The 26,458-nt window shown below is 56.9% G+C and overlaps 3 protein-coding genes across 5 annotated transcripts; 2 read left to right on the top strand and 1 right to left on the bottom strand.

The window, feature by feature from the left end:
• Positions 1–124: 124 nt before the first annotated feature.
• On the top strand, positions 125–3,696 carry LOC128950366 (disks large homolog 4-like; the record flags this gene model as incomplete). Its single annotated transcript, XM_054295251.1, has 5 exons — positions 125–184; positions 439–611; positions 2,268–2,377; positions 2,921–3,012; positions 3,571–3,696. Coding segments are annotated over 5 exons (542 nt in total), but the record flags the coding sequence as incomplete, so codon positions are not given.
• A 1,616-nt stretch (positions 3,697–5,312) lies between these two features.
• Positions 5,313–11,473, bottom strand: MPDU1 (mannose-P-dolichol utilization defect 1). Its single transcript, XM_054295250.1, has 7 exons — positions 11,374–11,473; positions 10,991–11,056; positions 9,372–9,504; positions 8,628–8,713; positions 8,400–8,518; positions 7,230–7,340; positions 5,313–5,484 (listed from the first exon to the last, which is right to left on the bottom strand). Exons 1-7 carry the CDS (start codon positions 11,459–11,461, stop codon positions 5,365–5,367), a joined length of 723 nt encoding a protein of 240 aa, XP_054151225.1. The 5' UTR covers positions 11,462–11,473; the 3' UTR covers positions 5,313–5,364.
• A 4,494-nt stretch (positions 11,474–15,967) lies between these two features.
• On the top strand, positions 15,968–25,742 carry TRAPPC14 (trafficking protein particle complex subunit 14). Of its 3 annotated transcripts, XM_054295247.1 has the most exons (10): positions 15,968–16,020; positions 16,063–16,171; positions 16,971–17,057; positions 18,893–19,013; positions 20,000–20,147; positions 20,777–20,859; positions 21,743–21,903; positions 22,926–23,053; positions 24,306–24,487; positions 25,575–25,742. In XM_054295247.1, exons 2-10 carry the CDS (start codon positions 16,069–16,071, stop codon positions 25,729–25,731), a joined length of 1,170 nt encoding a protein of 389 aa, XP_054151222.1. In that variant the 5' UTR covers positions 15,968–16,020; positions 16,063–16,068; the 3' UTR covers positions 25,732–25,742. The 3 variants fall into 3 exon arrangements, with proteins under 3 accessions (XP_054151222.1, XP_054151221.1, XP_054151223.1); XM_054295246.1 differs by lacking the exon at positions 15,968–16,020 and having other exon boundaries at positions 16,029–16,171; XM_054295248.1 differs by lacking the exons at positions 15,968–16,020; positions 16,063–16,171 and adding an exon at positions 16,465–16,497.
• Positions 25,743–26,458: the final 716 nt, after the last annotated feature.

The following is a 26,458-nucleotide window of genomic DNA, read 5'->3' as shown; positions in this document are numbered from 1 at the left end:
CGAGGTCGATGGCCGTGACTGTCACACCTGGGTCCCATTTATCCCCATTTATCCCACAATTATCCCACATTTAACCCCCGTTGCCTGTCCCAGGTGTGTCCCAGGTGTGTCTCACCTGTCTCAGGTGTGCCACCTGCAGACACGACGCGGCCCAAGCGCGAGTACGAGGTCGACGGCCGCGATTGTCACACCTGGGACACACCCAGATCACATTTCACACCCATTTAACGCCCGTTACCTGTCCCAGGTGTGTCCCAGGTGTGTCTCACCTGTCACACCTGTCCCACCTGTCGCACCTGCAGACCGAGTACGAGGTCGATGGCCGCGATTATCACACCTGGGACACACCTGGGCCCCATTTATCACACAATTATCCCACATTTAACCCCGTTACCTGTCCCAGGTGTGTCACACCTGTCACACCTGTCGCACCTGCAGACACGACGCGGCCCAAGCGCGAGTACGAGGTCGACGGCCGCGATTATCACTTTGTGGCCTCGCGGGAGCGCATGGAGAAAGACATCCAGGGGCACAAGTTCATCGAGGCGGGGCAGTACAACAGCCACCTGTACGGCACCAGCGTCCAATCCGTGAGAGAGGTGGCTGAACAGGTAAATACACACCTGGGCACACCTGAGATACACCTGAGATACACCTGGGTGCAGCTGGGATAGACCTGGGTGGGGCAGTACAACAGCCACCTGTACGGCACCAGCGTCCAATCCGTGAGAGAGGTGGCTGAACAGGTAAATACACACCTGGGCACACCTGAGATACACCTGAGATACACCTGGGTGCAGCTGGGATACACCTGGGCGGGGCAGTACAACAGCCACCTGTACGGGACCAGCGTCCAATCCGTGAGAGAGGTGGCTGAACAGGTAAATACACACCTGGGATACACCTGAGATACACCTGGGTGCAGCTGGGATACACCTGGGCGGGGCAGTACAACAGCCACCTGTACGGCACCAGCGTCCAATCCGTGAGAGAGGTGGCTGAACAGGTAAATACACACCTGGGCACACCTGAGATACACCTGGGTGCAGCTGGGATACACCTGGGCGGGGCAGTACAACAGCCACCTGTACGGGACCAGCGTCCAATCCGTGAGAGAGGTGGCTGAACAGGTGAGATACACACCTGGGCACGCCTGAACACACCTGGGAACACCTGCGATACACCTGGGTACAGCTGGGGGAGTGTGGGAACACACCTGGGGCAGTACAACAGCCACCTGTACGGCACCAGCGTCCAATCAGTGAGAGAGGTGGCTGAACGGGTAAATACACACCTGAGATACACCTGAACACAGCTGGACACACCTGGGTACTGCTGGGATACACCTGGGTGGGGCAGTACAACAGCCACCTGTACCGCACCAGCGTCCAATCCGTGAGAGAGGTGGCTGAACAGGTAAATACACACCTGAGATACACCTGGGCACACCTGGGTACTGCTGGGATACACCTGGGCGGGGCAGTACAACAGCCACCTGTACGGCACCAGCATGCAGTCCGTGCGGGAGGTGGCTGAACAGGTAAATACACACCTGGGCACACCTGAACACACCTGGACGCACCTGGGATACACCTGGGTACACCTGGGCGGGGCAGTACAACAGCCACCTGTACGGCACCAGCGTCCAATCCGTGAGAGAGGTGGCTGAACAGGTGAGACACACACCTGGGCACACCTGGGCACACTTGTGACACACCTGTGTCACCTGCAGGGCAAGCACTGCATCCTGGACATGTCTGGGGGGACATGGGGGGTACCTGTGACACACCTGGGGTACCTGGGTCACACCTTGGTCACACCCGTGACACACCTGGGTCTCACCTGTCACCTACAGGGCAAGCACTGCATGCTGGGGGTTACATGAGAACACCTGGGTGTGGTTTGGGTCACACCTGTGTCACACCTGGTCACACCTGTGTCCCCTGCAGGGCAAGCACTGCATCCTGGACGTGTCTGGTGACACCTGGGGATGGCATGGGGACACCTGGGTGTGATTTGGGTCACACCTGTGCCACACTTGGTCACACCTGTGTCACCTGTGTCCCCTGCAGGGCAAGCACTGCATCCGGGACGGTGTCTGGGTGTACTTGGGTCACACCTGGTCACACCTGGATGTGGTTTGGGTCTCACCTGTGTCACCTGTGTCCCCTGCAGGGCAAGCACTGCATCCGGGACGTGTCTGGGTGTACTTGGGTCACACCTGGATGTGGTTTGGGTCTCACCTGTGTCACCTGTGTCCCCTGCAGGGCAAGCACTGCATCCTGGACGTGTCGGCCAACGCCGTGCGGCGGCTCCAGGCGGCGCAGCTGCACCCGATCGCCATCTTCATCCGGCCCAAATCGCTGCAGAACGTGCTGTGAGTCACCTGGGCACACCTGGGGGCACCTGGCACACCTGGGCACACCTGGGCAGTGATTCTGGGTTCATTTTGGGAGGTTTTGGGGCACACCCATTACCCATCGCCATCTTCATCCGGCCCAAATCGCTGCAGAACGTGCTGTGAGTCACCTGGGCACACCTGGCACACCTGGGCACACACCTGGATACACCTGGGTTACACTTGGCACACACCTGGGCACACCTGGGCAGCCATTCTGGGTGGAATTTGAGGGGTTTTAGGGGCGTGGTTTGTGCACAGAAGGGGAAACTGAGGCAGGAGGGGGCGTGGCCATCCATGATGAGAGCGAGGCCCATTTGCATAATGGGTGGGGTTTCCTAATTGCCAGGCGAGAGGTGGGTGTGGTTTTATGAATGGGCGCGGCCTCTTATGAATGACGCCGTGCTGTGGGAGTGTCTGTGGGAGTTTGTGGGTGTGGCCGGGCGGGGTGGGCGTGTCTCACAGAGGCGTGGGCGTGGCCAGGCGATGTGGGCGTGTCCCAACGCGGCCCCGCCCCCTCAGGGAGATCTCCAAGCGCGTGAGCGAGGAGCAGGCGCGGAAAGCGTTCGACAGAGCCACCAAACTGGAGCAGGAGTTCACCGAGTGCTTCTCAGGTGAGACACACGCCTGGGCACACCTGGGATACACCTGGGGGCACCCAAAATCCCCCTCAAAGACCCCCAAAATTCACCCAAACCTCTCCAAAGTTCCCAAAAACCCCCCAAATTCCCCTTTTCTTTTACCTGCAAGGGTCCCTATTCACTCCAAACCTCCCTAAAATTCCCCAAAATGCCCTTTTTATTAATCTGCAAGGATTTCTAACGGCCCAAACCCCTCCAAACCCTCCCAAAATACCCCAAATTCCCCTAAAATCCCGGTTTTTTTCCACTCCAAAGATCCCTACCCACCCCAAACGCCCCAAAATCCCCAAAAAACCCTCTTTTTTTACATTCCAGAGATCCCTACCCACCCCAAATCCCCCCAAAATCCTCAAAAAATTCCCTTTTTTCTCCACTCCAAATATCCCTTCTCATCCCAACACCCCCCCAAACCTTCCAAAATTCCCCCAAAATGCCCTTTTTTTACCTTCCAAAGATCCCTACCCACCCCAAACCCCCCAAAATTCCCACAAAATCCCCCAAAATCCCCATTTTTTTTTTCTCTCTCCCCAGCCATGGTGGAAGGCGACAGCTTCGAGGAGATTTACCACAAAGTCAAACGAGTCATCGAGGACCTCTCAGGACCTTTCATCTGGGTCCCCGCCCGCGAGCGGCTTTAGGGCCGGGGGGGGGGACCCCCCCAAAAAAATCCCCCCATCCCCCCAAAATCCACAGGAAACCCCCCCCAAAAAAAAAATCCCAAAAAACCAAAAAAACCCCACCAGGACCTGCTGGGAATTCCCAAAGCCTTGGGGGAGGGGTTGGTTGTTTTTATTTAATTTTTTTTTTTTTTTTGGTGTGGATTTTTTGGATTTTTTTTTTTTTTTGGGGGGGACCCTCTCCGGTGGTTTTTGGGGGGTGGGGGGAAAAACGCCCCCCCCCGCCGCCGCCCCAAATTTGGACTCTTCTCATTTTTTTGTACATATTTAAGCTCTATATTTGTAACGCCCCGGGGGGCCCCCGAATCGGCCCCTCCCGGCCTCGAACATTTTTGGGGGGGTGGGGGAGGGGTTTGGGGAGGGGTTTTGGGGTTCCCATGGGCCCCTCCCCCACCCCCCTCCCCCTCCCTCGGCGTGGGAAACAAAAGGAGGGGAGGGGGGGGGAGGGGAGATGAGAGTATTTTGCATAGAAATTATGGAATTGTGGGAATAAAGCGATGGAGACGCCGGAGGTTCGGGATTGGGGGGGGGGGGGGGATGGGAGGGGAATTTGGGGCGGGGGGACCCCCCCCGGATTTAAAATTTCGGGGGAATTTTAGGGATTTTTTGGGTTTGGAATGGTTGTTGTGGGGACAAATGGGGAGTTTGGGGGCTCAGAGGGATTTGGGGGGGGTCCAGGGTGGGATTTGGGGGGTCCTGGAGGGGTCACGGAGGATGGGGACCCACCCAGTGTTGGAATTTGGGGAGATTTTGGGGGTTTTGGGGTCGGAAGGAGGCGTGGGAACGGTCAGGGGAGCGGCAGCCAATCAGGAAGGAGAGTGCTCGATGGAGGCGTGGCCAAGGCGGTTTGAGAATGGCGGGTAGGATTAATGAATGAAGGGCGGGGTTTAGGAACAGAAGGCGGGATTTATGACTGGAGGGCGGGGTTTATTTACGTATTCGGGATTTATGAATGGAGGGCGGGATTTCTTTACGGATTAGGGATTTATGAATGGAGGGCGGGGTTTATGAATGGAGGGCGGAGTTTTCCCACCCCATCACCACCTCAGCACCCCTCCCACCGTAATTAACGCTAATTAGTACTTATAATTAATTTATTACCAAGCAAAAAATCGGGGGGGGGGGGGGAGACCCCCTGGAATGGGGGGACCCCAAATTTATTGGGGATGGGGGAGGGGCGCTCTGGTCACGCCCATTTCGCATTTCTGCCCCTCCCCCTCCTTGGTCCCAGGGGTTTTTTGGGGGGTCCCGGGGAGGAATTTTGGGGTCCCTGAATTTTTGGGGGATCCTGAGAAGATTTTTGGGGGTCCCATAAAAATTTGGGATCATCCCAGGTGAGATTTTGAGGGTCCCAGAGCACGGGAACCACCCCAAAATCCTCTTTTCATCCAAAAAAATCTTAATTTTGGGGTGATTTTGGGCTTTCTGAAAAATTTTGGGGTCCCGGGTAAATTTTAGGGGGGTCCCAAGTGAATTTTTGGGGTCCCAAGAAGATTTTGGGGGGGTCCCATCAAATCTTGCTGCGATTCCAGGTGAGATTTAAGATTCCCAGACCCAAAAATCCCCGTTTTAAACCCCAAAAAATCTCAATTTTGAGGCGATTTTTGGGGGGATTTTGGGGTTTTTTGGGGTGCAGGGAATTTTGGGGTCACTCCTTTTTGGGGTGGGGGTCCCGGGAGCCCCCCAGGAGCAGCACCTGGGCCAGCAGGACCCCGTTGCAGGTGGCCGAGGCCGCGAAGGTCGAGGCCAAGAGGAGATCCCCGGTTTCCTGCAGGGAAATTTGGGGGATTTTGGAAAAATTTGGGAAAATTTTGGGGAAATTTTGGGGGTTCTGGGGGGAGTTTTGGGGAAAATTTGGGGGATTTTGGGGGGCATTTGTGGAATTTTGGGAAACTTAGGGGGTCCTGGAGAGGGATTTGGGGGACTTTGGGGTGGAATTTGGGGGAAAATTTGGGAAAACTTTGGGGAAATTTCGGGGGTTCTGGGGGGAGTTTTGGGGAAAATTTGGGGGGAAAATTTGGGGGATTTTGGGAAATTTGGGGGGAAATCTGGGGGATTTGGGGGAAAATTTGGGGGATTTTGGGGCTTTGGAAAGAATTTGGGGGGTCCTGGAGAGGGGATTTGAGGAGGAATTTGGGGGAAAATTTGGGGGATTTTGGGAAAATTTTGGGGGTTCCTGGAGAAGGATTTGAGGGATTTTAGGGGATTTTAGGGGGAGTTTTGGGATTTTAGAGTGAAATTTGGGTGGAATTTGGGGGATTTTGGAGGAAAATTTGGGGATTTTAGGGTGAATTTGGGGGATTTTGGGGCTTTGGAAAGAATTTGGGGGTCCTGGAGAGGGGATTTGGGGGATTTGAGGAGAAATTTGGGACTTTTAAAAGGATTTTAGGGTGAAATTTGGGGGATTTTTGGGGTCGAATTTGGAGGATTTTAGGGGAATTTTGGGTCGCAAAGGAATTTCTGGGGTTTTAAGGTAAATTTGAGGGTTTAAATTGGAGTTTAGGAGGAATTTGGGGAAAATTTGGGGGGATTTTAAGGAGGATTTAAAAGATTTTGACTTTTAGGGAGTTCTGGGAGAAATTTTGGAGAAATTTGGGGGATTTCGGGGGGTCCTGGAAGGGTTTGGGGGGTTTTAGGATCCAAGATTTTTTTGGGGAGGATTTTTGGGATTTGGGGTTTTTTGGGGAGGGGTCTCACTGTGAGTGGGGTGAATTTGGGGTGAATTTGGGGTGAATTTGAGTAAAAATTTGGGGTTTTTGGTAGGAATTTGGGGGTTTTTGGGGTTCTAAGAGTTGGGATTTTTTTGGGGTATTTTTTGGGATTTCGGGTTTTTTTGGGGAGGGGTCTCACCATAAGGGGGAGAATTTGGGGTGAATTTGAGTAAAAATTTGGGGGGTTTTGGTGGAAATTTGGGGGTTTTTGGGGTTCTGGGTGGGTTTTAAGATCCGGGATTTTTTTGGGGTGTCTTTTGGGATTTTGGGGTTTTTTGGGGAGGGGTCTCACCATAAATGGGGTGAACTGGGGGGGTCCTGAGTAAATTTAGGGCAAATTTGAGTAAAAATTTGGGGTTTTTTGCAGGAATTTGGGGGTTTTTTGGGGTTCTGGGTGGATTTTAAGATCCGGGATTTTTTGGGAGGATTTTTGGGATTTTGGGGGTTTTGGGGAGGGGTCTCACCGTGAGTGGGGAATTTGGGGTGAATTTGAGTAAAAATTTGGGGGTTTTTGGTGGGAATTTGGGTTTTTTTGGGGTTCTGGGTGGGTTTTAAGAGTTGGGATTTTTTTGGGGAGGATTTTTGGGATTTGGGGTTTTTTGGGGAGGGGTCTCACCGTGAAGGGGAAAAATTTGGGGAGCCCTGAGTAAATTTAGGGTGAATTTGGGGCGAATTTGAGTAAAAATTTGGGGGTTTTTTGGTGGGAATTTGGGTTTTTTTGGGGTTCTGGGTGGGTTTTAAGATCCGGGATTTTTTTGGGGTATTTTTTGGGATTTTGGGGGTTTTTGGGGAGGGGTCTCACCGTGAGGGAGGTGAAGATCCGGGCCAGGGCCCCCCCAAACAGGAGCCCGGTGGAGACCCCCGAGAGCTGCCCCGTGTGGCCCTGCCGGGCGTTGGTGACGATCTGGATCAGCTGGGGGGGGGAAATTTTGGGGCATTTTTGGGGGTTCCCAAAAATTTGGGAGCCCCAAAATCCTCCCTGACCAATCAGAGAGGTGAAAAAAATCCCAAAGAATGGGAAAAAAGCAGCAAATTGGCCCAAAATAATCATGAAATCCCAAGAGGATTTGGTGGGGTTTGGGCAAAAAAATTCCAAAATTCTCCCCTAAATCCCCCCCCCCCACCTCCAGGACCCCCCAAATTTCTCTCAAACCTCCAAATCCTCCCAAACTCCTTTAACCCCTCCAAGCTGCCCCAAAATCTCTTCAGGATCCCCCAGAATTCCCCAAAATCCCCCCAGGACCCCTCAAAATCCTCCCCGAAATGCTCCAAAATCTCCCCAAACCCCTTCAGGACCCCCAAAATCCCCCAAATCCTCCCAGGACCCCCAAATCCTCCCCAGACCCCTCCAGGACCCCCCAAAATCTCCTCAAAATCCCCCAAATCCTCCCCAAAATCTCTTTAAACCCCCCCCAAAACCCCTCCAGGACCCCCAAAATCTCCAAAATCCTCCCCAAATCCCCTCAAAATCCCCCAAAACTCCCCCAGGACCCCCAAAGTCCCCCAAATCCTCCCCACACCCTCCCAAATCCTCTCAGAACCCCCAAATCCCTCCAGGACCCCCCAAAATCTCCCCCAAATCCCTTTCAACCTCCCCAAATCCCTCCAGGACCCCCCAAATTTCTCCCAGACCTCCCCAGGGCCCCTCTAAATCCCCCAAATCCTCCCCAAAATACTCCCAGGACCCCCCAAAATCCTTCCAAACCCCCCCAAAATCCCGCAAAAATCCCCAAATCCCTCCAGGACCCCCCAAGAATCTCCCAAAACTGCCCCAAATCCCCTCAAAATCCCCCCAGGACCCCCCAAAACCTCCCCAATATCTCTTTAAACCTCCCCAAACCCCTCCAGGACGCCCCAAAAATCCCCCAAATCCTCCCCAAATCCCCTCAAAATCCCCCAGGACCCCCCAAAATCCTTCCAAACCCCCCTAAAATCCCCCAAAACCCCCCCAGACCCCCCCGACGCCCCTCACCCTGCTGAGGATGATGATGGGCAGGTTCAGGGCCTGCAGGGCGGTGACGAAGCTCAGCGGGGTCAGAGGTGACACCAAAATCCCCAAAAACGCCCCAAAAACGGCCACGAGCGCCAGCCCTGGGGGGGGGAGGGGACACAAAGGGGGTGAAGGATCCCAAAAACCCCCCAAAAAATCCCAAAAAAATCCCCAAAAATCTCCAAATTTCCCCCAAAACTCGGCACCAACCTCGGCCCGTGCGGCCCCCGAAGTGCAGGATGAGGAAGAGGAGGGTGAGGGTCTGCAGGAGGAGGAAGAGCGACTCCCCCCAGGCGCTGTTGGGATTTTGGGGGGTCAGGGAGGGGTCGGGACCCCCCAAAAATGGGGGTGGGGGGGTCCCAAAACCCCCCCCGGGAGGGGAAAAATGGGGAAAATCCCGTGGGAAACGGCTCAAAATGCACCCGAACCACCCCAAAACTCCCCAAATTCCCCCAAAACTCCCCCAGTCTATTCCAAATACCCCAAAATCCCTCCAGGACCCCCCAAAACTCTCCCAAATCCCTCCAGACCTTCCCAGACCCCCCAAATACACCTGAAATCCCCCCAAAGTCTTCCTGAATCCCCCCCAAAATCCCTCCCAGAACCCCAAATCCCCCTAAACCACCCCAAATCCTCCCCAAAGCCCTGAAATGCCCGAAATCCACACCAAACCCCACTTTAAACCCCCAAAACTTCCCCAAACCCCCACAATCCCTCCCAGATACCCAAAAATTTCCTTAAATCCCCCCCCAAAACTTCCCAAAATTTGCTTCAGACCTTCCCAGACTCCCCAAGTCCCAAAAACCCACCCCAAACCCCCATTTGAGCTCCCCGAAATGTCCCCCCAAAATGTCTCCAAACCCCCTCAAATCCACCCCAAATCCCTCCCAGACTTCTCAGAACCCCCCAAAATCCAAAAAAATCCCCAAAAATCCCCAAATTTCCCCCCCTGACCTGAAGGGGAAGCCCCTGGCGCAGCCGTAGCCCACGGAGCCCCCCAGGGCCAGCAGCTCCAGCAGCACCGAGGGGAGGCTGAGCCCCCCCCCACTGCGGGACCCCCAAACCTTCAGCAGCTGGGGCACCTTCACTGAGGGGGGAAAATGGGGTAAAATCCCAAAAAATCCCGAAAATCCAGCTCAAAACCGCTTTAAAATACACCAAAGTATGAAAAAACGGCTTTAAAATACCCCAAAATTCCCCACCAGGGGCCCCCAAACCTTCAGCAGCTGGGGCATCTTCACTGAGGGGGAAAATGGGGTAAAATCCCAAAAAATCCCGAAAATCCAGCTCAAAATACCCCAAACCGCCCTAAAATACCTCAAAACAGCTTCAAAATACCCCAAAATGGCCCCAGAATTCCCCCTCAGGGACCCCCAAACCTTCAGCAGCTGGGGCACCTTCACTGAGGGGGGAAATGGGGTAAAATCCCAAAAAATCCCGAAAATCCACCCCAAAACCGCTTTAAAATACACCAAAGTATGAAAAAACGGCTTTAAAATACCCCAGAATTCCCCCTCAGGGGCCCCCAAACCTTCAGCAGCTGGGGCACCTTCACTGAGGGGAGAAAATGGGGTAAAATCCCAAAAAATCACAAAAATCCACCCCAAAACCGCTTTAAAATACACCAAAGTATGAAAAAACGGCTTTAAAATACCCCAAAATTCCCCACCAGGGGCCCCCAAACCTTCAGCAGCTGGGGCATCTTCACTGAGGGGGGAAAATGGGGTAAAATCCCAAAAAATCACAAAAATCCAGCTCAAAATACCCCCAAACCGCCCTAAAATACCTCAAAACAGCTTCAAAATACCCCAAAATGGCCCCAGAATTCCCCCTCAGGGGCCCCCAAACCTTCAGCAGCTGGGGCACCTTCACTGAGGGGGGAAATGGGGTAAAATCCCAAAAAATCCCGAAAATCCACCCCAAAACCGCTTTAAAATACACCAAAGTATGAAAAAACGGCTTTAAAATACCCCAAAATTCCCCCCCAGGGACCCCCAAACCTTCAGCAGCTGGGGCATCTTCACTGAGGGGAGAAAATGGGGTAAAATCCCAAAAAATCCCGAAAATCCAGCCCAAAATGTGAAAAAACTGCTTAAAATTACCCCAAAATGGCTTAAAAATACCCCAAACTCCCCCCAGGGACCTCCAAATCTTCAGCTGCTGGGGGCGCTTCACTGGGGGGAAGGAATGGGGTTAAAATTTAAAAAAACCCAAAAAATCCACCCCAAAATCGCTTAAAAATACCTCAAAATTATTCTTAAATGTCCCCCCAGGGACCCCCAACCTTCAGTCGATGGGGGACCTTCGCTGGGGGAAGAAATGGCATCAAAATCCAAAAAAAACCCCCAAATTCACCCCGAAACCCCTCAGAAGTACCCCAAAATTACTTCTAAAATGTCTTCATGGTCCCTCAAACCTTCAGTAGCCCAAGGACTTTTATTGGAGGGGCAGAAATGGATCAGGGATGTTCAAAGAAACACCCCAAAATCCACCAAATGAACCCTAAAATAAATTGGGACCCCAAACCCCACAAAATCCTGCCTGGAACCCCCAAAATCTCCGCAGGCCCTCACCCAGGACGGATCCTGCCACGATTCCATAGCCCAGAACTTTGCTCAGGAGGATTTTTAGGCACGGAACTGTGGAGAAAGGAGAAAGGTGAGGTGAAGTGACCCCAAAATTATCAAAAATTTCTCAAAATCCGTCAAAATTCCTCAAAATTTGGATCCCCCACACCCAAAACCAAGATGGCGGCGGCATCGCCTCACAGCCAAATCAAAGATGGCGGCGCACTTGTCCCGCGCCCTAAACCAAGATGGCGGCGCCCCTCACAACTCCCGCCGTAACCAAAATGGCGGCCGCCCCCAAAGTCCTTAAAGGAGCCCAAAATCCTGCTCAAAACCGCCCGAAAAGCCCCGAAAAGCCCCAAAACCGCTCCCCGCGGCCCCTCTGGCACCATCGAGCAGCTGGAAGTGGAGGAAAAATCGGTCGAAGCAGTGCTCGGGCAGCAGGAACGGGACGAGCCAAGGCCGGAGCGGCTCCATGGCGGCTCCCGCGCGGAGGGGAAATCGGTGGGAAACGCCCCTCGCATGTTGTGATTGGCTGAGACGCCAGAAAATCCCGCCTCTCTAAACGCACCCCGTAATTCTATTGGCTAGGATAGCGTAGTTGCCTGTCAATCAAAATCAGCACCAAGTTGTGATTGAGCAACGGTTTATTGCGCAACGCGATTGGTTGTGAGTGGGAGTAAGGCCCCACCCCCCGCTGGTGCGGCGAGCTGTGATTGGTCAGTTTTTTATTAATACGATTTAAGTTTTATATCTCCCCGAATCCCACAGAAATCCCCCAAATTCACCCAAATTTTGTGTCCGGAGCGGTCTGAACCCCCAAAAATTCCTCCCAAATCCTCTCTTTAAAGCCTTAAATGTACATGACGAATACAAATTTGCGGGGTCTTGAGTATTTCGACTTTGGGGGATTCCAGAGGGGTCCAGGCCCCGAGTTTGAGGGACTTTGAGAGATTTGGGGGGTCCAGGGACGTCACTAACTCACTTTAGACGGAGATGTTTGGGGTCCCAGAGAGATTCTGGGGGTCTCAACCCATCCAGAACGAATTTTTGGGCGTCCAACCCCCAAAATTTTGAGATTCCGGAACATCCAAAATGAACCTTTCCCCGTGATTCCCCCGCGCATGCGCAGTGAAGACGCGCGCACCGCCATATTATGGCAAGGCTTCCGTGCTTTCTTATCCTTTTCACGCATGCGCCGTACACACATGGGCGCCGCCATGTTTATCGGCTCTTCCGTACGCCTCCATTCGTGTTGCGCATGCGCAATACACCCATGGGCGCCGCCCATGCGTGCCGGCGCTGCAGTACGCATTCGCCAGGCCGCACACGGAAGCGCTGAACGGGCCCGGACCGGAGCCGGACCCTCCGGGATCCCCCCCCCGGGTAACCCCGGACCGGAGCCGGGACCCCCCCCTTCAGGATCCCCCGGTAATCCGAGACCAGGCCCGGGACCCCCTCTCAGGACCCCTCCCGGTAATCCCGGACCAGGCCCCGGGACCCCCACAGGACCCTCCCGGTAATCCCAGACCAGGCCCGGGACCCCCCCGGTAACCGAGGATTCCCCTCCGGGACCCCCCGTTATCCTCCCGGTATTTCCGGAATATTTCTGGGATTTAAACCCCAAAATTCCCGGATTTTGCGGCCCCCTCAGACCCCTCGTTATCCTCCCGGTATTCCCGTGATTCTGCCATTATTTAATTCCCGTTATCCCCGCAAAATTCCCGAAAATTTCCGGGATTTCCTCGGGATTTAAGGCTCCAAAATCCGTGGGATTTTCTCTCGTCCTTCCCCCCCGGGATTGCCCCAAAATTACCGGAATTTTCTCGGGATTGAACCCTAAAATTCCCCCAATATTCCTCCAAAATTCCCAGAATTTTTCTGGGATTTAACCCCAAAATTCCGCCAATATTTGTCCAAAATTCCCGGATTTTTTCTGGGATTTAACTCCCTTTATCCTGCCAAAATTCCTGAATTTCTGCCAGAATTTCACCCCCAAGATTCCTGAAAATTCCAAAATTCTCCTGGGATTTAACCCCCAGAAATTCCCGGAATTCCCCTCAGGATTTATCACCCCCAGATTCCCCAAAATTCCCGACATTTCCTCGGGATTTAAGGCCCAAAACTCCTGGGATGTAATCCCTCAAAAATTCCAAAAAAATCCCGAAAATTCCCAAAATTCTGCCAGGATTTAACCCCAAAATTCCGGAAATTCCCTCAGGATTTAATCCCTCCATCCCCACCTTTCTCCCCCATATTTTTCCCCATTTTTCCCCCCAGTATTCCTGAAATTCCTTCAGGATTTAACCTCTCAATTCCCAGATATTTTCCCTGCTATTTTCCCATTTTTCCCCTCCTAGTTTTCCCCATTATTTCCCTCTATTTCCCTTTTTTTTTCTTAATATTTTCCCTTTCCCCCCCCCCCCCATTTTTCCCTAATACTTTCCCATTTTTTCTCTCCTATTTTCCACATTTTCCCTCTAGTTTTCCCCATTATTTTTCCTCCTATTTCCTCTAACATTTTTCTCCATTTTTCCTTAATATTTCCGCCTCCAATTTTCCTCCAGTTTCCCCCTAATATTTTCCCCAATTTTCCTCCATTTTTCCCCCTAATATTTCCCCCATTTTCCTCCATTTTCCCCCTAATATTTTCCCCAATTTTTCCCTAATATTTTCTCCAAATTGCCTCCATTTTTTCCCTGTTATTTTCTCCAATTTTCCTCCATTTTTTCCCTAATAATTTCTCCAATTTTCCCCAATTTTCCTCCATTTTCCCCCTAATATTTTCCCTAATTTTCCCCTAATATTTTCCCCAATTTTCTCCACTCTTTCCCTCCTATCCCCCCCATTTTTCCCACATTTACCCCTAGAATTTCCCGCCACATCCCATGGAATCCCAATGCGATTACTCCATGTACTTCCCCGCCGTCCCCTTCCCTCCGCGGGAATTTTTGGCGGGAGAATCCTCCGGTTACCCGCGGCCCTGCCCCCGCCGCAACCACCTGTACCTGGGCGGAGACCGTGCGCTTCCTGCTGGTGCTGCGCAAAAACCCCGCGAACCCCGAGAGAAACCCCGAGAGAAACCCCGAGAGAAACCCCGATAAAAATCCCGATAGAAATCCCGATAGAAATCCCGATACAATCCCTGAGGGAACTCCCGCCAACCCTGACAGAAGCCCCGCCCGCTCAGTCAGTGACCCGCCACTCCGGCCCAAACCCCGCCCGCTCCGGCCCAAACCACGCCCACTCCAGCCAAATCCCCGCCCACTCCGGCCGTGGCCCCGCCCCTTGTGGCGGGAGTTTCCCGGGGCGCGTCGCCGTGGGCGCAGCTCGCCGCGTCGCTCTCGGCGCTCGCCACCGTCACCAGCGGCGACAGCCCGCGCCCGCGATGAGGAGGAGCCGAATCCCGGCCACGACCCGGCGATAACTTCGGCAATTTCGGCAACGCCGAGGATTCCCGGGAGCCGCCGCCGCTGTTCCGGGAGTGCCGCGCGCTCCTCACGCACTCGCGGGCCCCGCGGGCGGCGCCGGCCCGGGGGTGAGCGGCGGAACGTTCTGGAATTTCGGGGTGCTTGCGGGTGGGGAGGTTCTGGTTTTCCTGAGATTTTCCCCTTTTTTCCTTGAATTTTCCCGTTTTTTCCTTGGTTTTTCCTATTTTTTCATTGGTGTTTTCCCATTTTTTTCCCCATTTTTCCTGTGTTTTCCCTGGTTTTCCTTGGATTTTTCCATTCCCCCCATTTTTTCCATTTTCCCACGTTTTCCCATTTTTCCCATTTTTTTTCCCACTTTTCCTACATTTTTCCTGGTTTTCCCCATTTTTTCTTGGGCTTTCCCATTTTTCCTTGGGTTTTCCCTTTTCTTTCTTCGTTTTCCCATTTTTCCTTGGATTTTCCCATTGTTTTCTTGGGTTTTCCCATTTTCTTTGGTTTATCCTGTTTTTCCTTGGGTTTTCCCATTTTTTCCTAGGTTTTTTTCCATTTTTCTCTCCATTTTCCCTCTTTTTTCCACTTTTCCTTGGGTTTTTCCCATTTTTCCCCCCTTTTCTCCCCATTCCCAGCTCCCCATGGATGATCCCATCATCTCTCAGGACGAGCTCATTTCCCCATTGACTTTCCCCATTTTTTCTCCATTTTTTCCCGTTTTTTCCCAATTTCCCCCATTTTTTCCCATTTCCCCCCATTTTTCCCAATTTCCCCGTTTTTTTTCCCCAGCTCCCCGTGGACGATCCCATCATCTCCCAGGACGAGGTGATTTTCCCCCTCACCGTGGCCCTGGACCGGCTCCCGCCCGGCACCGCCAAGGCCAAGGTGGGGACATTGGGGACATTTGGGGCATTTGGGGACACTGGGAATGGGATGGGGAGGGACCTTGGGGACAATTGGGGACACTTTGGGGACAATTTGGGGACACTGGGAATGGGGATGGGGAGGGACCTTGGGGACATTGAGGGCATTGGGGGACATTGGGGACACCCTTGGGGACATGGGGAATGGGATGGAAGGGGACCTTGGGGACATTTGGGGACACTTTGGGGACAATTTGGGGACAGTGGGAATGGGATGGGGAGGGATTTGGGGACAGTTTGGGACGTTTTGGGGACATTGGGGACACCCTGGGGACGCTGGGAGTGGGATGGGCCTTGGGGACAGTGGGAATGGGATGGAGAGGGACTTGGGGACAATTGGGGACATCTTGGGGACATTGGAGACACTTGGGGACATTGGGAATGGAATGGGGAGGGACCTTGGGGACACTGGGGACGCCTTGGGAATGGGAGGAGCCTTGGGGACAATGAGGGGACACTGGGAATGGGAGGGGGAGGGACCTTGGGGACAATGTGGGGACGTATTTGAGACACTTTGGAGTCATTTTGGGGACACTGGGAATGGGACGGGGAGGGACCCTGGGGACACTTTGGTGACCCCTGGTGTCCCCTTGGTGTCCCCAGATCGTGGTGACCGGTGTGGCAGCGGGACACGGAGCCGCCGGAGCTGCAGGAGGGGCCGGGGACAGGGACAGGGCCAGGGCCGGGCCAGGTGACAATGACAGGGACAGGGACGGGGACAGGGACAGGGCAGGTGACAATGACAGGGACAGGGCCGGGGCCAGGGGGGTACCTGAGGCTGCTCCAGGGCCGCGCCCCCGGCCAGGTGTTCCGGCAGCAGCACGGCGCCTTCAAGGCTCAAGGTGAGGTCCCCAGGTGTCCCCAAGTGTCACCTGAGTGTCCCCAAGGTGTCACCTCCCCTCCTCAAGTGTACCCTGGGTGTCCCCAAGGGTCCCCTCCCCAGTGGGTGTCACCCCCAGGTGTCCCCTCAGTGCCACCCCAGGTGTCTCCATGGAGCCTTCAAGGCACAAGGTGAGGTCCCCAAATGTCCCCAAGTGTCACCTGAGTGTCCCCAAGTGTCCCCTGGGTGTCCTTTCCCCTGTGGGTGCCACCCCCAGGTGTCCCCTCAGTGTCCCCTCAGTGCCACCCCAGGTGTTCCGGCAGCAGCACGGCGCCTTCAAGGCTCAAGGTGAGGTCCCCAAGTGTCCCCAAGGTGTCACCTCCCCTCCTCTGGTGTCCCCAAGTGTCCCAAAGCCATCCCATTTCTTCAGGAACCCCCGAGGATTGTCCCCAACCCCGACTTGGGGACGCTTTTGGTGCCACCAAAGTGGGACAAGGCCCCTTGGCCCAGCCTGGTGGCCCTGGCTGGCTGTCCCCAAGTGTCCCCAAGGTCCCCCCAGGTGTCCCCAAGGCCACCCTGGTGACCCCAAGTGTCCCAAACCCCTCAAGGACACCCTAGGATTGTCCCCATTCTTTACTTAGGGACACTTTTGGTGCCACCAAGGTGGGACAAAGCCGCTCAGCCCAGCCTGGTGGTCCTGGCTGGCTGTCCCCATGTGTCCCCTGATTGTCCCCAAGTGTCCCCTGGTGTCCCCACAGTGTCCCCTGATTGTGCCCAAGTGTCCCCTGATTGTCCCCAAGTGTCCCCTGGTGTCCCCACAGTGTCCACGCTGCTGACGGTGCTGCCACCCCCCCGTGTCCGCTGCCGCCAGGTGACCGTGTCCGGAAAGTACCTGACCGTGCTCAAAGGTGACAGCTTGGGGACATCGGGGACATTTGGGGGGGTTGGGGAGAGCTGGGGACATTTGGGGACATCGGGGGGGTTTGGGGGGTTTGGGGACATCGAGGGGTTTGGGGACATTTGGGGGCGTTGGGGACAAAGAGGGTGGGGGAGAAGGGCGGAGGGTCACTCCTGATGACCCCCAGTGTCCCCAATGTCCCCAATCCCCCAAAATGTCCCCGTTGTCCCCAATGTTCTCAGTGCCCTGCATGTCCCCGATGTCCCCAGTGTCTCCAGTGTCCCCAGTGATGTCCCCAGTGATGTCCCCAATGTCCCCAGTGATGTTCCCAATGATGTCCCCAATGACCCCAATGCCCTGGATGTCCCCAGTGTCCCCAGTCCCCAGTGATGTCCCCAATGTCCCCAATGCTGTCCCCAGTGCTCAGTGGCAGCTCCCAGGAGGAGCTGTCCCTCTGGGACGTGCAGGTGTCCCCAATGTCCCCAATGTCCCCAATGTCCCCAATGTCCCCAGTGCTCAATGGCAGCTCCCAGGAGGAGCTGTCCCTCTGGGACGTGCAGGTGTCCCCAATGTCCCCAATGTCCCCAGTGCTCAATGGCAGCTCCCAGGAGGAGCTGTCCCTCTGGGACGTGCAGGTGTCCCCAATGTCCCCAATGTCCCCAATGTCCCCAATGTCCCCAATGTCCCCAGTGCTCAATGGCAGCTCCCAGGAGGAGCTGTCCCTCTGGGACGTGCAGGTGTCCCCAATGTCCCCAATGTCCCCAATGTCCCCACTGTCCCCAGTGCTCAATGGCAGCTCCCAGGAGGAGCTGTCCCTCTGGGACGTGCAGGTGTCCCCAGTGTCCCCAATGTCCCCAATGTCCCCAATGTCCCCAGTGCTCAATGGCAGCTCCCAGGAGGAGCTGTCCCTCTGGGACGTGCAGGTGTCCCCAATGTCCCCAATGTCCCCACTGTCCCCAATGTCCCCAGTGCTCAATGGCAGCTCCCAGGAGGAGCTGTCCCTCTGGGACGTGCAGGTGTCCCCAATGTCCCCAATGTCCCCAATGTCCCCAGTGCTCAATGGCAGCTCCCAGGAGGAGCTGTCCCTCTGGGACGTGCAGGTGTCCCCAATGTCCCCAATGTCCCCAATGTCCCCAATGTCCCCAGTGCTCAATGGCAGCTCCCAGGAGGAGCTGTCCCTCTGGGACGTGCAGGTGTCCCCACTGTCCCCAATGTCCCCAATGTCCCCAGTGCTCAATGGCAGCTCCCAGGAGGAGCTGTCCCTCTGGGACGTGCAGGTGTCCCCAATGTCCCCAATGTCCCCAGTGCTCAATGGCAGCTCCCAGGAGGAGCTGTCCCTCTGGGACGTGCAGGTGTCCCCAATGTCCCCAATGTCCCCAATGTCCCCAATGTCCCCAGTGCTCAATGGCAGCTCCCAGGAGGAGCTGTCCCTCTGGGACGTGCAGGTGTCACCAATGTCCCCAATGTCCCCAATGTCCCCAGTGCTCAATGGCAGCTCCCAGGAGGAGCTGTCCCTCTGGGACGTGCAGGTGTCCCCAATGTCCCCAATGTCCCCAATGTCCCCAGTGCTCAATGGCAGCTCCCAGGAGGAGCTGTCCCTCTGGGACGTGCAGGTGTCCCCAATGTCCCCAATGTCCCCAATGTCCCCAATGTCCCCAATGTCCCCAGTGCTCAATGGCAGCTCCCAGGAGGAGCTGTCCCTCTGGGACGTGCAGGTGTCCCCAATGTCCCCAATGTCCCCAATGTCCCCAGTGCTCAATGGCAGCTCCCAGGAGGAGCTGTCCCTCTGGGACGTGCAGGTGTCCCCAATGTCCCCAATGTCCCCAATGTCCCCAATGTCCCCAGTGCTCAATGGCAGCTCCCAGGAGGAGCTGTCCCTCTGGGACGTGCAGGTGCTGCCCAATTTCAACGCCAGTTACCTGCCCGTGATGCCCGACGGCTCCGTGCTGCTCGTGGACGACGTCTGGTGAGCCTGGGGACACCTTGGGGACACTTGGGGACAATGGGGGGAGAGCTGGGGACAATGTGGGGACGCTTGGGGACACTTTGGGGAGACCTGGGGACAGCTGGGGACAATGTGGGGACACTTGGGGACACTTTGGGGGTACCCGGGAACAGCTGGGGACACTTGGGGACGCCTCGGGGAGAGCTGGGGACATTTGGGACACCTGGGGGACATCTTGTCCAGCTTGGGGGCACCTGGGGACAATGCGGGGGCACCTCAGGGACACTGGGGACACCTGGGGACACTGTGGGGAGAGCTGGGGACGCTTTGGGGAGACCTGGGCGCACTGGGCACACCTTGGGGACAATGTGGGGACACCTTGGGGGACACTGGGGGCACTGGGGGACAATGTGGGGACACCTTGGGGACAGTGTGGGGACACTGGGGACAGCTTTGGGAGACCTGGGGACACTGGGGACCATTTGGGGACACGTCGGGGACAATGTGGGGACAGCTGGGGACACTGTGGGGACCTTGGGGACAATGCTGTGACCTTGGGGATGCCAGGAGGACCTTGGGCACAACGTGGAGACCTTGGGGACACTGTGGGGACCTTGGGGACAATGCTGTGACCTTGGGGACAATGTGGGGACCTTGAGGACAATGGGGAGAGCTTGGGGACAACGTGGAGACCTTGGGGACACTGTGGGGACCTTGAGGACACTGTGGGGACCTTGGGGACAATGTGGGGACCATGGGGACAATGTGGGGACCGTGGGGACAAGGCTGTGACCTTGGAGACAATGGGGAGAGCTTGGGGACAATGTGGGGACCATGGGGACAATGTGGAGGCCCTGAGGACAATGCTGTGACCTTGGGGACAATGTGGGGACCTTGGAGATGTCACGAGGACCTCAGGAATGGGAGAGAACTTCGGGGACACCATGAGGACCTCGGGGACGTGACCTGTCCCCGCTGTGCCCTGATTGTCCCCGCTGTCCCCGCAGCCACCACTCCGGGGAGGTGCCCGTGGGCGCGTTCTGCCGCGTCCCCGGGTGCCACTCGCGGTGGCCGTGTCCCCTGAGCGCCCTGGAGGAGCAGAACTTCCTGTTCCAGCTGCAGGCGCCCGAGCGGCCGCCCCGCGACGCCAAGGAGGTGAGGGGACACCTGGGGACACCTGGGTGGCCTTGGGGACACCTGGGGACACTTGGGGACATCGATCGAGAGCCACCAGGCTCAGCCAAAGGGACTTGTCCTGCCTTGACGGCACCAAAAGTGTCCCCAAGTTGAGTTTGGAGACAGTGGGGTGGCCTTAAGGACACTGGGAGGGCCTTGGGGACACTGGAAGGGCCCTGGGGACACTTGGGGACAACCATGAAGGGCCACCAGGCTGGGCCAAGGGGCTTTGTCCCACTTTGGTGGCACCAAAAGTGTCTCCAGGTTGAGTTTCTGGGGTTACCAATGGGGTTGGGGACACTTGGGGACAACCGTCGAGGGCCACCAGGCTCAGCCAAAGGGACTTGTCCTGTCTTGGTAGCACCAAAAGTGTCCCCAAGTTGAGTTTGGGGACAATTCTTGGGGGGATCTGGGGGTTGGGGACACCTGGGTGGCCTTGGGGACAACAATCGAGGGCCACCAACCCCATCCAAGCCCCCCAAGATGCCACCAACCCCCCCCGACGGTGCTGTCCCCGGCCTTGGTGACAATCCCCGTTGTCCCCGGTGGCCTTGGGGACGTTGGGGACGCGGAGGTGACACCGCGGTGACAGCGATGTCCCCAAGCAGGGCCTGGAGGTGCCGCTGGTGGCCGTGGTGCGGTGGTCGACGCCGAAGCTGCCGTTCACCAACAGCATCGTCACCCACTACCGGTGAGTGTCACCTGCTGTCACCTCGGCGTCACCTCGGTGTCCCCAGGGCTCCAGAACCTCCTGGGGTGCCACCACCTCGGTGTCACCTCGGTGTCACCTCCTTGTCCCCGTGTCCCACCATCCTCAGAACGTTCTTTGGCTCCTTTCTGGACTTTCGCACGATGCCACCTCAATGTCCCCATGATGTCCCCAAGCTCTCCAGACCCTCCTGGTGTCCCCTGCAAGTGCCACCACCTCCTGTCCCATCACTGTCACCTCATTGTGCCCATGTCCCTCCATTCTGACCTTTTGGGGCTCCTTCAGTGGTGTCCCCATGATGCCACCACCATGTCCCCAGTGTCCCCATGACGTCCCCAAGATCTCCAGACCCTCCTGGCTTTTTCTCCATGTGCCACCACCTCCTGTCCCCTCATTGTCCCCTCATTGTCACCTCATTGTGCCCATGTCCCTCCATCCTCAGACCTTCTGGGGCTCCTTCAGCTGTGTCCCCGTGATGCCACCACCATGTCCCATCATTGTCCCCTCATTGTCCCAATGCCACCACATCCCCAGAGCTCTCCCTAGCTCCTTCAGAGGTGTCCCCGTGATGCCACCACCATGTCCCCAATGTCCCCATGATGTCCCCAAACTTTCCAGATCCTCCTGCCTTCTTCTACATGTGCCACCACTTCTTGTCCCATCAATGTCACCTCATTGTCCCCATGTCCCTCCATTCTGACCTTTGGGGCTCCTTCAGTGGTGTCCCCATGATGCCACCACCATGTCCCCTCATTGTCCCCTCATTGTCCCAGTGCCACCACATCCCCAGAGCTCTCTGGGTCTTCTCTGGGGCTGTCCCCATGATGCCACCTCGATGTCCCCAGTGTCCCCAATGTCCCCTCAGGCTGCCGAGCATCCGCCTGGAGCGGCCGCGCTTCGTCATGACGGCCACGTGCGAGTCGCCCGTGGTGGCCCTGCAGCGCTTCACGGTCACCTACACCCTGCTCAACGACCTGCAGGACTTCCTGGCCGTGCGGCTGGTGTGGACCCCCGAGGCCACCGCCGGTGGGGACACTGGGGACATTGGGGGAACTGGGGACAGCAGGGACATCGGGGACATCAGGGGTATCGGGGACATTGGGAACATTGGGGATGTTGGGGACATTGGGGACATTGGGGACCTGCGGGACTTCCTGGCCGTGCGGCTGGTGTGGACCCCCGAGGCCACCGCCGGTGGGGACACTGGGGACGTTGGGGACAGCAGGGACATCGGGGACATCAGGGGTATCGGGGACGTTGGGGACAGCAGGGGTATCGGGGACATTGGGAACATTGGGGATGTTGGGGACAATGGGGACATTGGGGACCTGCAGGACTTCCTGGCCGTGCGGCTGGTGTGGGCCCCCGAGGCCACCGCCGGTGGGGACACTGGGGACATTGGGGGAACTGGGGACACTGGGGACACCTGGGGACACTGGGGACACTGGGGAAATTGGGGACATTGGGGACCTGCGGGACTTCCTGGCCGTGCGGCTGGTGTGGACCCCTGAGGCCACCGCCGGTGGGGACACTGGGGACATTGGGGGGATTGGGGACATTGAGGGGATTGGGGACATTGGGGGATTGAGGATGTTGGGGACATTGGGGATGTTGGGAGGATTGGGGACATTCGGGGACATCGGGGACCTGCAGGACTTCCTGGCTGTCATCCTGGTCTGGACACCCGAGGCCACCACCGGTGGGGACACTGGGGGTTTGGGGACATTAGTGGGGACTGCAAAAAATGGTCAAAAAAAAAAGTTGAAATATCCCAAAAAATGCTCTAAGAATCCCCCAAAAAGGGCTAAAAAATCCCCCCAAAATTCCCCAAAAAAATCCCAAAAGAGCCCCAAAAATTCCTTCAAATCCCAGAACCCAAAACCCCCAAAAAAGCTCCAAAAAAAACCCTTGAAATACCCCAAAAAACGCTCTAAAAATCCCAAAAAAAAGGCCAAAAAATAAAAAAAAATCCCCCCAAAAAATCCCAAAAATTCCCCAAAAAATCCCAGAACGTTCCCAAAAGTCCCTGGAACGTTCTGGAATTGCAGGTAAGTCCCGCGGCTCCCTGGACTCCGTGGTTTGCCACACGCCCCTGACCAACCTGGGCTACTCCCGCAAGGGCAGCGCCAGAACCTTCCGCGTGGCCTTCCAGGCGCTGCGGGCCGGGCTCTTCGAGGTCAGTGCCACCCCCTGTGCCACCTGTGCCACCTTCTGTGTCACCTGTGTCCCCTGTGTCACCCTCAGTGCCACCAGTGCCGCCCCTGTCCCCGTTATCCCCATCGTTTTCCCATTCCCAGTGTTCCCAGTATCCCCAGTATCCCCCAGTTCCAGGCGCTGCGGGCCGGGCTCTTCGAGGTCAGTGCCACCCCCTGTGCCACCTTCTGTGTCACCTGTGTCCCCTGTGTCACCCTCAGTGCCACCAGTGCCGCCCCTGTCCCCGTTATCCCATTCCCAGTATCCCCAGTGTCCCCGTTCCAGGCGCTGCGGGCCGGGCTCTTCGAGGTCAGTGCCACCCTCAGTGCCACCTGTGTCACCCTCGGTGTCACCTGTGTCCCCTCAGTGCCACCCTCTGTATCACCTCTGTCACCGCAGTGCCACCCCTGTCCCCGTTATCCCCATCGTTTTCCCATTCCCAGTGTTCCCAGTATCCCCAGTATCCCCCAGTTCCAGGCGCTGCGGGCCGGGCTCTTCGAGGTCAGTGCCACCCATTGGTGTCACCTGTGTGACCTGTGCCACCCCCAGTGTCACCTCTGTCACCCCCATCCCCGTTATCCCCATCATTATCCCGTTCCCAGTGTTCCCACTATGCCCAGAACTCTCTCCCAGTAACTCCCAGTCTCTCCCAGTGCCCCTAAAACCCCAGCCCAGTACATCCCAGTGCCTCCCAGTCTATCCCAGTACATCCCAGTGCCCCCAAACTCCCTCCCAGTAGCTCCCAGTACATTCCAGTGCCCCCCAAAACTCCTTCCTGCTCAGTGCCGGTAACTCCCAGTGCCCCAAACACTCCCTCCCAGTGCCTCCCAGTGCCCATAAACCCCATCCCAGTAACTCCCAGTGCCCTCCCAGTACATCCCAGTGCCCCCAAAACTCCTTCCTGCTCAGTGCCGGTAACTCCCAGTGCCCCAAAAACTCCTTCCCAGTGCCCCCAAAGGTCCCTTCCAGTAACTCCCAGTTGCTCCCAGTTGCTCCCAGTGACTCTCAGTCTCTCCCACTCCCTCCCAGTGCCCTCCCAGTGTCTCCAAATCCCCTCCCAGTGCCCCAAAGCTCCCTCCCAGTCCCTCCCAATGCCCCAAAGCTCCCCCAGAGCTCCCTCGCAACGGCTCCCAGTCTCTCCCAGTGCCTCCCAGTCTCTCCCAGTCTCTCCCAGTGCCTCCCAGTCCCTCCCAGTGCCCTCCCAGTCCCTCCCAGTAACTCCCAGTGCGTCCCAGCTGTCGCAGCACATGAAGCTGAAGCTGCAGTTCACGGCCAGCGTGAGCAGCGCCCCGCCCGAGGCGCGCCCCGTGTCCCGCAAGAGCAGCCCCAGCTCCCCGGCCGTGCGCGAGCTCGTGGCCGGGCTCGGCCGCTCCCAGTCCTTCTCCCACCAGCAGCCGGCGCGGAGCCACCTCATGAGGTACTGGGAGCACTGGGAGCGGCTGGGAGGGGCTGGGATGACAATTCGGGGGGACTGGGAGGGATTGGGAGGTACTGGGATAAGGTTTTGGGGCACTGGGACACGCTGGGATAAAGTTTGGGGGCATTGGGAAGGACTGGGAGAGGATTTTGGGGCACTGGGAGGGGATTGGGGAGGACTGGGAGGCACTGGGAGGCACTGGGATTAGGTTTGGGGGCATTGGGAAGGACTGGGATAAGGATTTGGGGCACTGGGATGGGGTTTTGGGGCACTGGGAGGGACTGGGAGAGACTGGGATTAGGTTTGGGGGCATTGGGAGGGGCTGGGAGTGGATTTTGGGGCACTGGGAGGGACTGGGGGGACTGGGATGGGACTGGGATGGGACTGGGAGTTACTGGGAGAAGATTGGGAGGGACTGGGATGAGGATTTGGGGGCACTGGGAAGGAATGGGGGGACTGGGAGCACTGGGAGGGACTGGGGGGGACATTGAGGGTGCTGGGAGGGACTGGGATGTGACAAAGGGACACTGAGGGGTGACACAGGGAGCTGCCACCATTGCCCTGGGTGACGCAGGGACACTGCAGGTGACCAGAGAGTGGCACAGGTGACACTGAGGTGACACTGAGGTGACACTGATGTCACTGTCCCCAGGTCCGGCAGCGTGATGGAGCGCAGGGCCATCACCCCGGGGTGACACAGGGACACTGGGGCTGTGACAGGGACACTGTAGGTGACACAGGTGACACTGAGGTGACACAGAGGTGACACTGATGTCACTGTCCCCAGGTCCGGCAGCGTGATGGAGCGCAGGGCCATCATCCCAGGGTGACACAGGGACACTGGGGCTGTGACAGGGACACTGTAGGTGACACAGGTGACACTGAGGTGACACAGAGGTGACACTGATGTCACTGTCCCCAGGTCCGGCAGCGTGATGGAGCGCAGGGCCATCATCCCAGGGTGACACAGGGACACTGGGGCTGTGACAGGGATGCTGTAACTGACGCAGGGACACTGTAGGTGACACAGGTGACACTGTAGGTGACACAGGTGACACTGAGGTGACAGCAGTGTCACTGTCCCCAGGTCCGGCAGCGTGATGGAGCGCAGGGCCATCACCCCCCCGGTGGGGTCCCCCGTGGGCCGCCCCCTGTACCTGCCCGCGGGTGACAAAGCCGTGCTGGCCCTGGACAAGATCGCCAAGAGGGAGTGCAAGGTGCTCGTGGTGCCACCCGTCAAGTGACAGCGGGGACAATGGGGGGACAGCGGGGGGACAACGTGGGGACAGTGTGGGGACAGTCTGGGGATGATGGGGACAGTGTGGGACAGTGAGGGGACAATGGGGACAGTGTGGGGACTCAGGGACAGCATGGGGATAATGGGGGGATAGCGAGGGGACAACGAGGGGACAGCGTGGGGACAATGGGGAGACAGTGTGGGACAATGAGGGGACAGTGAGGGGACAGTGGGGGACAGTGTGGGGACTCAGGGACAGCATGGGGACATCAGGGGGACAGTGGGGGGATAGCGAGGGGACAACGTGGGGACATTGACAGGACAGCGAGGGGACAATGGGGACAACGGGGGGGACATCAACAGGACAGCGAGGGGACAGTGGGGACAGTGCTGGGACGCTGGGGACATCTTGGGGACATCACTGGGACAGCAGTGGGGTGGCACAGACAACGCTGGGACGCTGTGGGGACAGCTTGGGGACAGTTTGGGGACATTGCAGGGACACCAATGGGACAGCTGGGATGGCACTGGGGACAGCGAGGGGACAATGCAGGGACCTTGGGGACATTGTGGGGACATTGCCAGAGTGTCAGGGACAGCTCTGGGACAATGGGGACAGGGCCACCCCCGGTGTCCCCAGAGCCTCAGGGCCACCCCCAGGACATTGGGGACATTGGGGACATTGGGGACAGGGACCAAGGGGACAATGCCACCCCCAGTGCCACCTTGAGGAC

Source organism: Melozone crissalis, unplaced genomic scaffold (assembly GCF_028551555.1).
Source record: "Melozone crissalis strain CALT ecotype California unplaced genomic scaffold, PUWL_Pcris_2 ptg000557l_1, whole genome shotgun sequence".
Taxonomy (NCBI): Eukaryota; Metazoa; Chordata; class Aves; order Passeriformes; family Passerellidae; genus Melozone; species Melozone crissalis.
The sequence above is the reverse complement of the archived record's forward strand: the minus strand, read 5'-3'. Positions and strand labels throughout refer to the sequence as shown.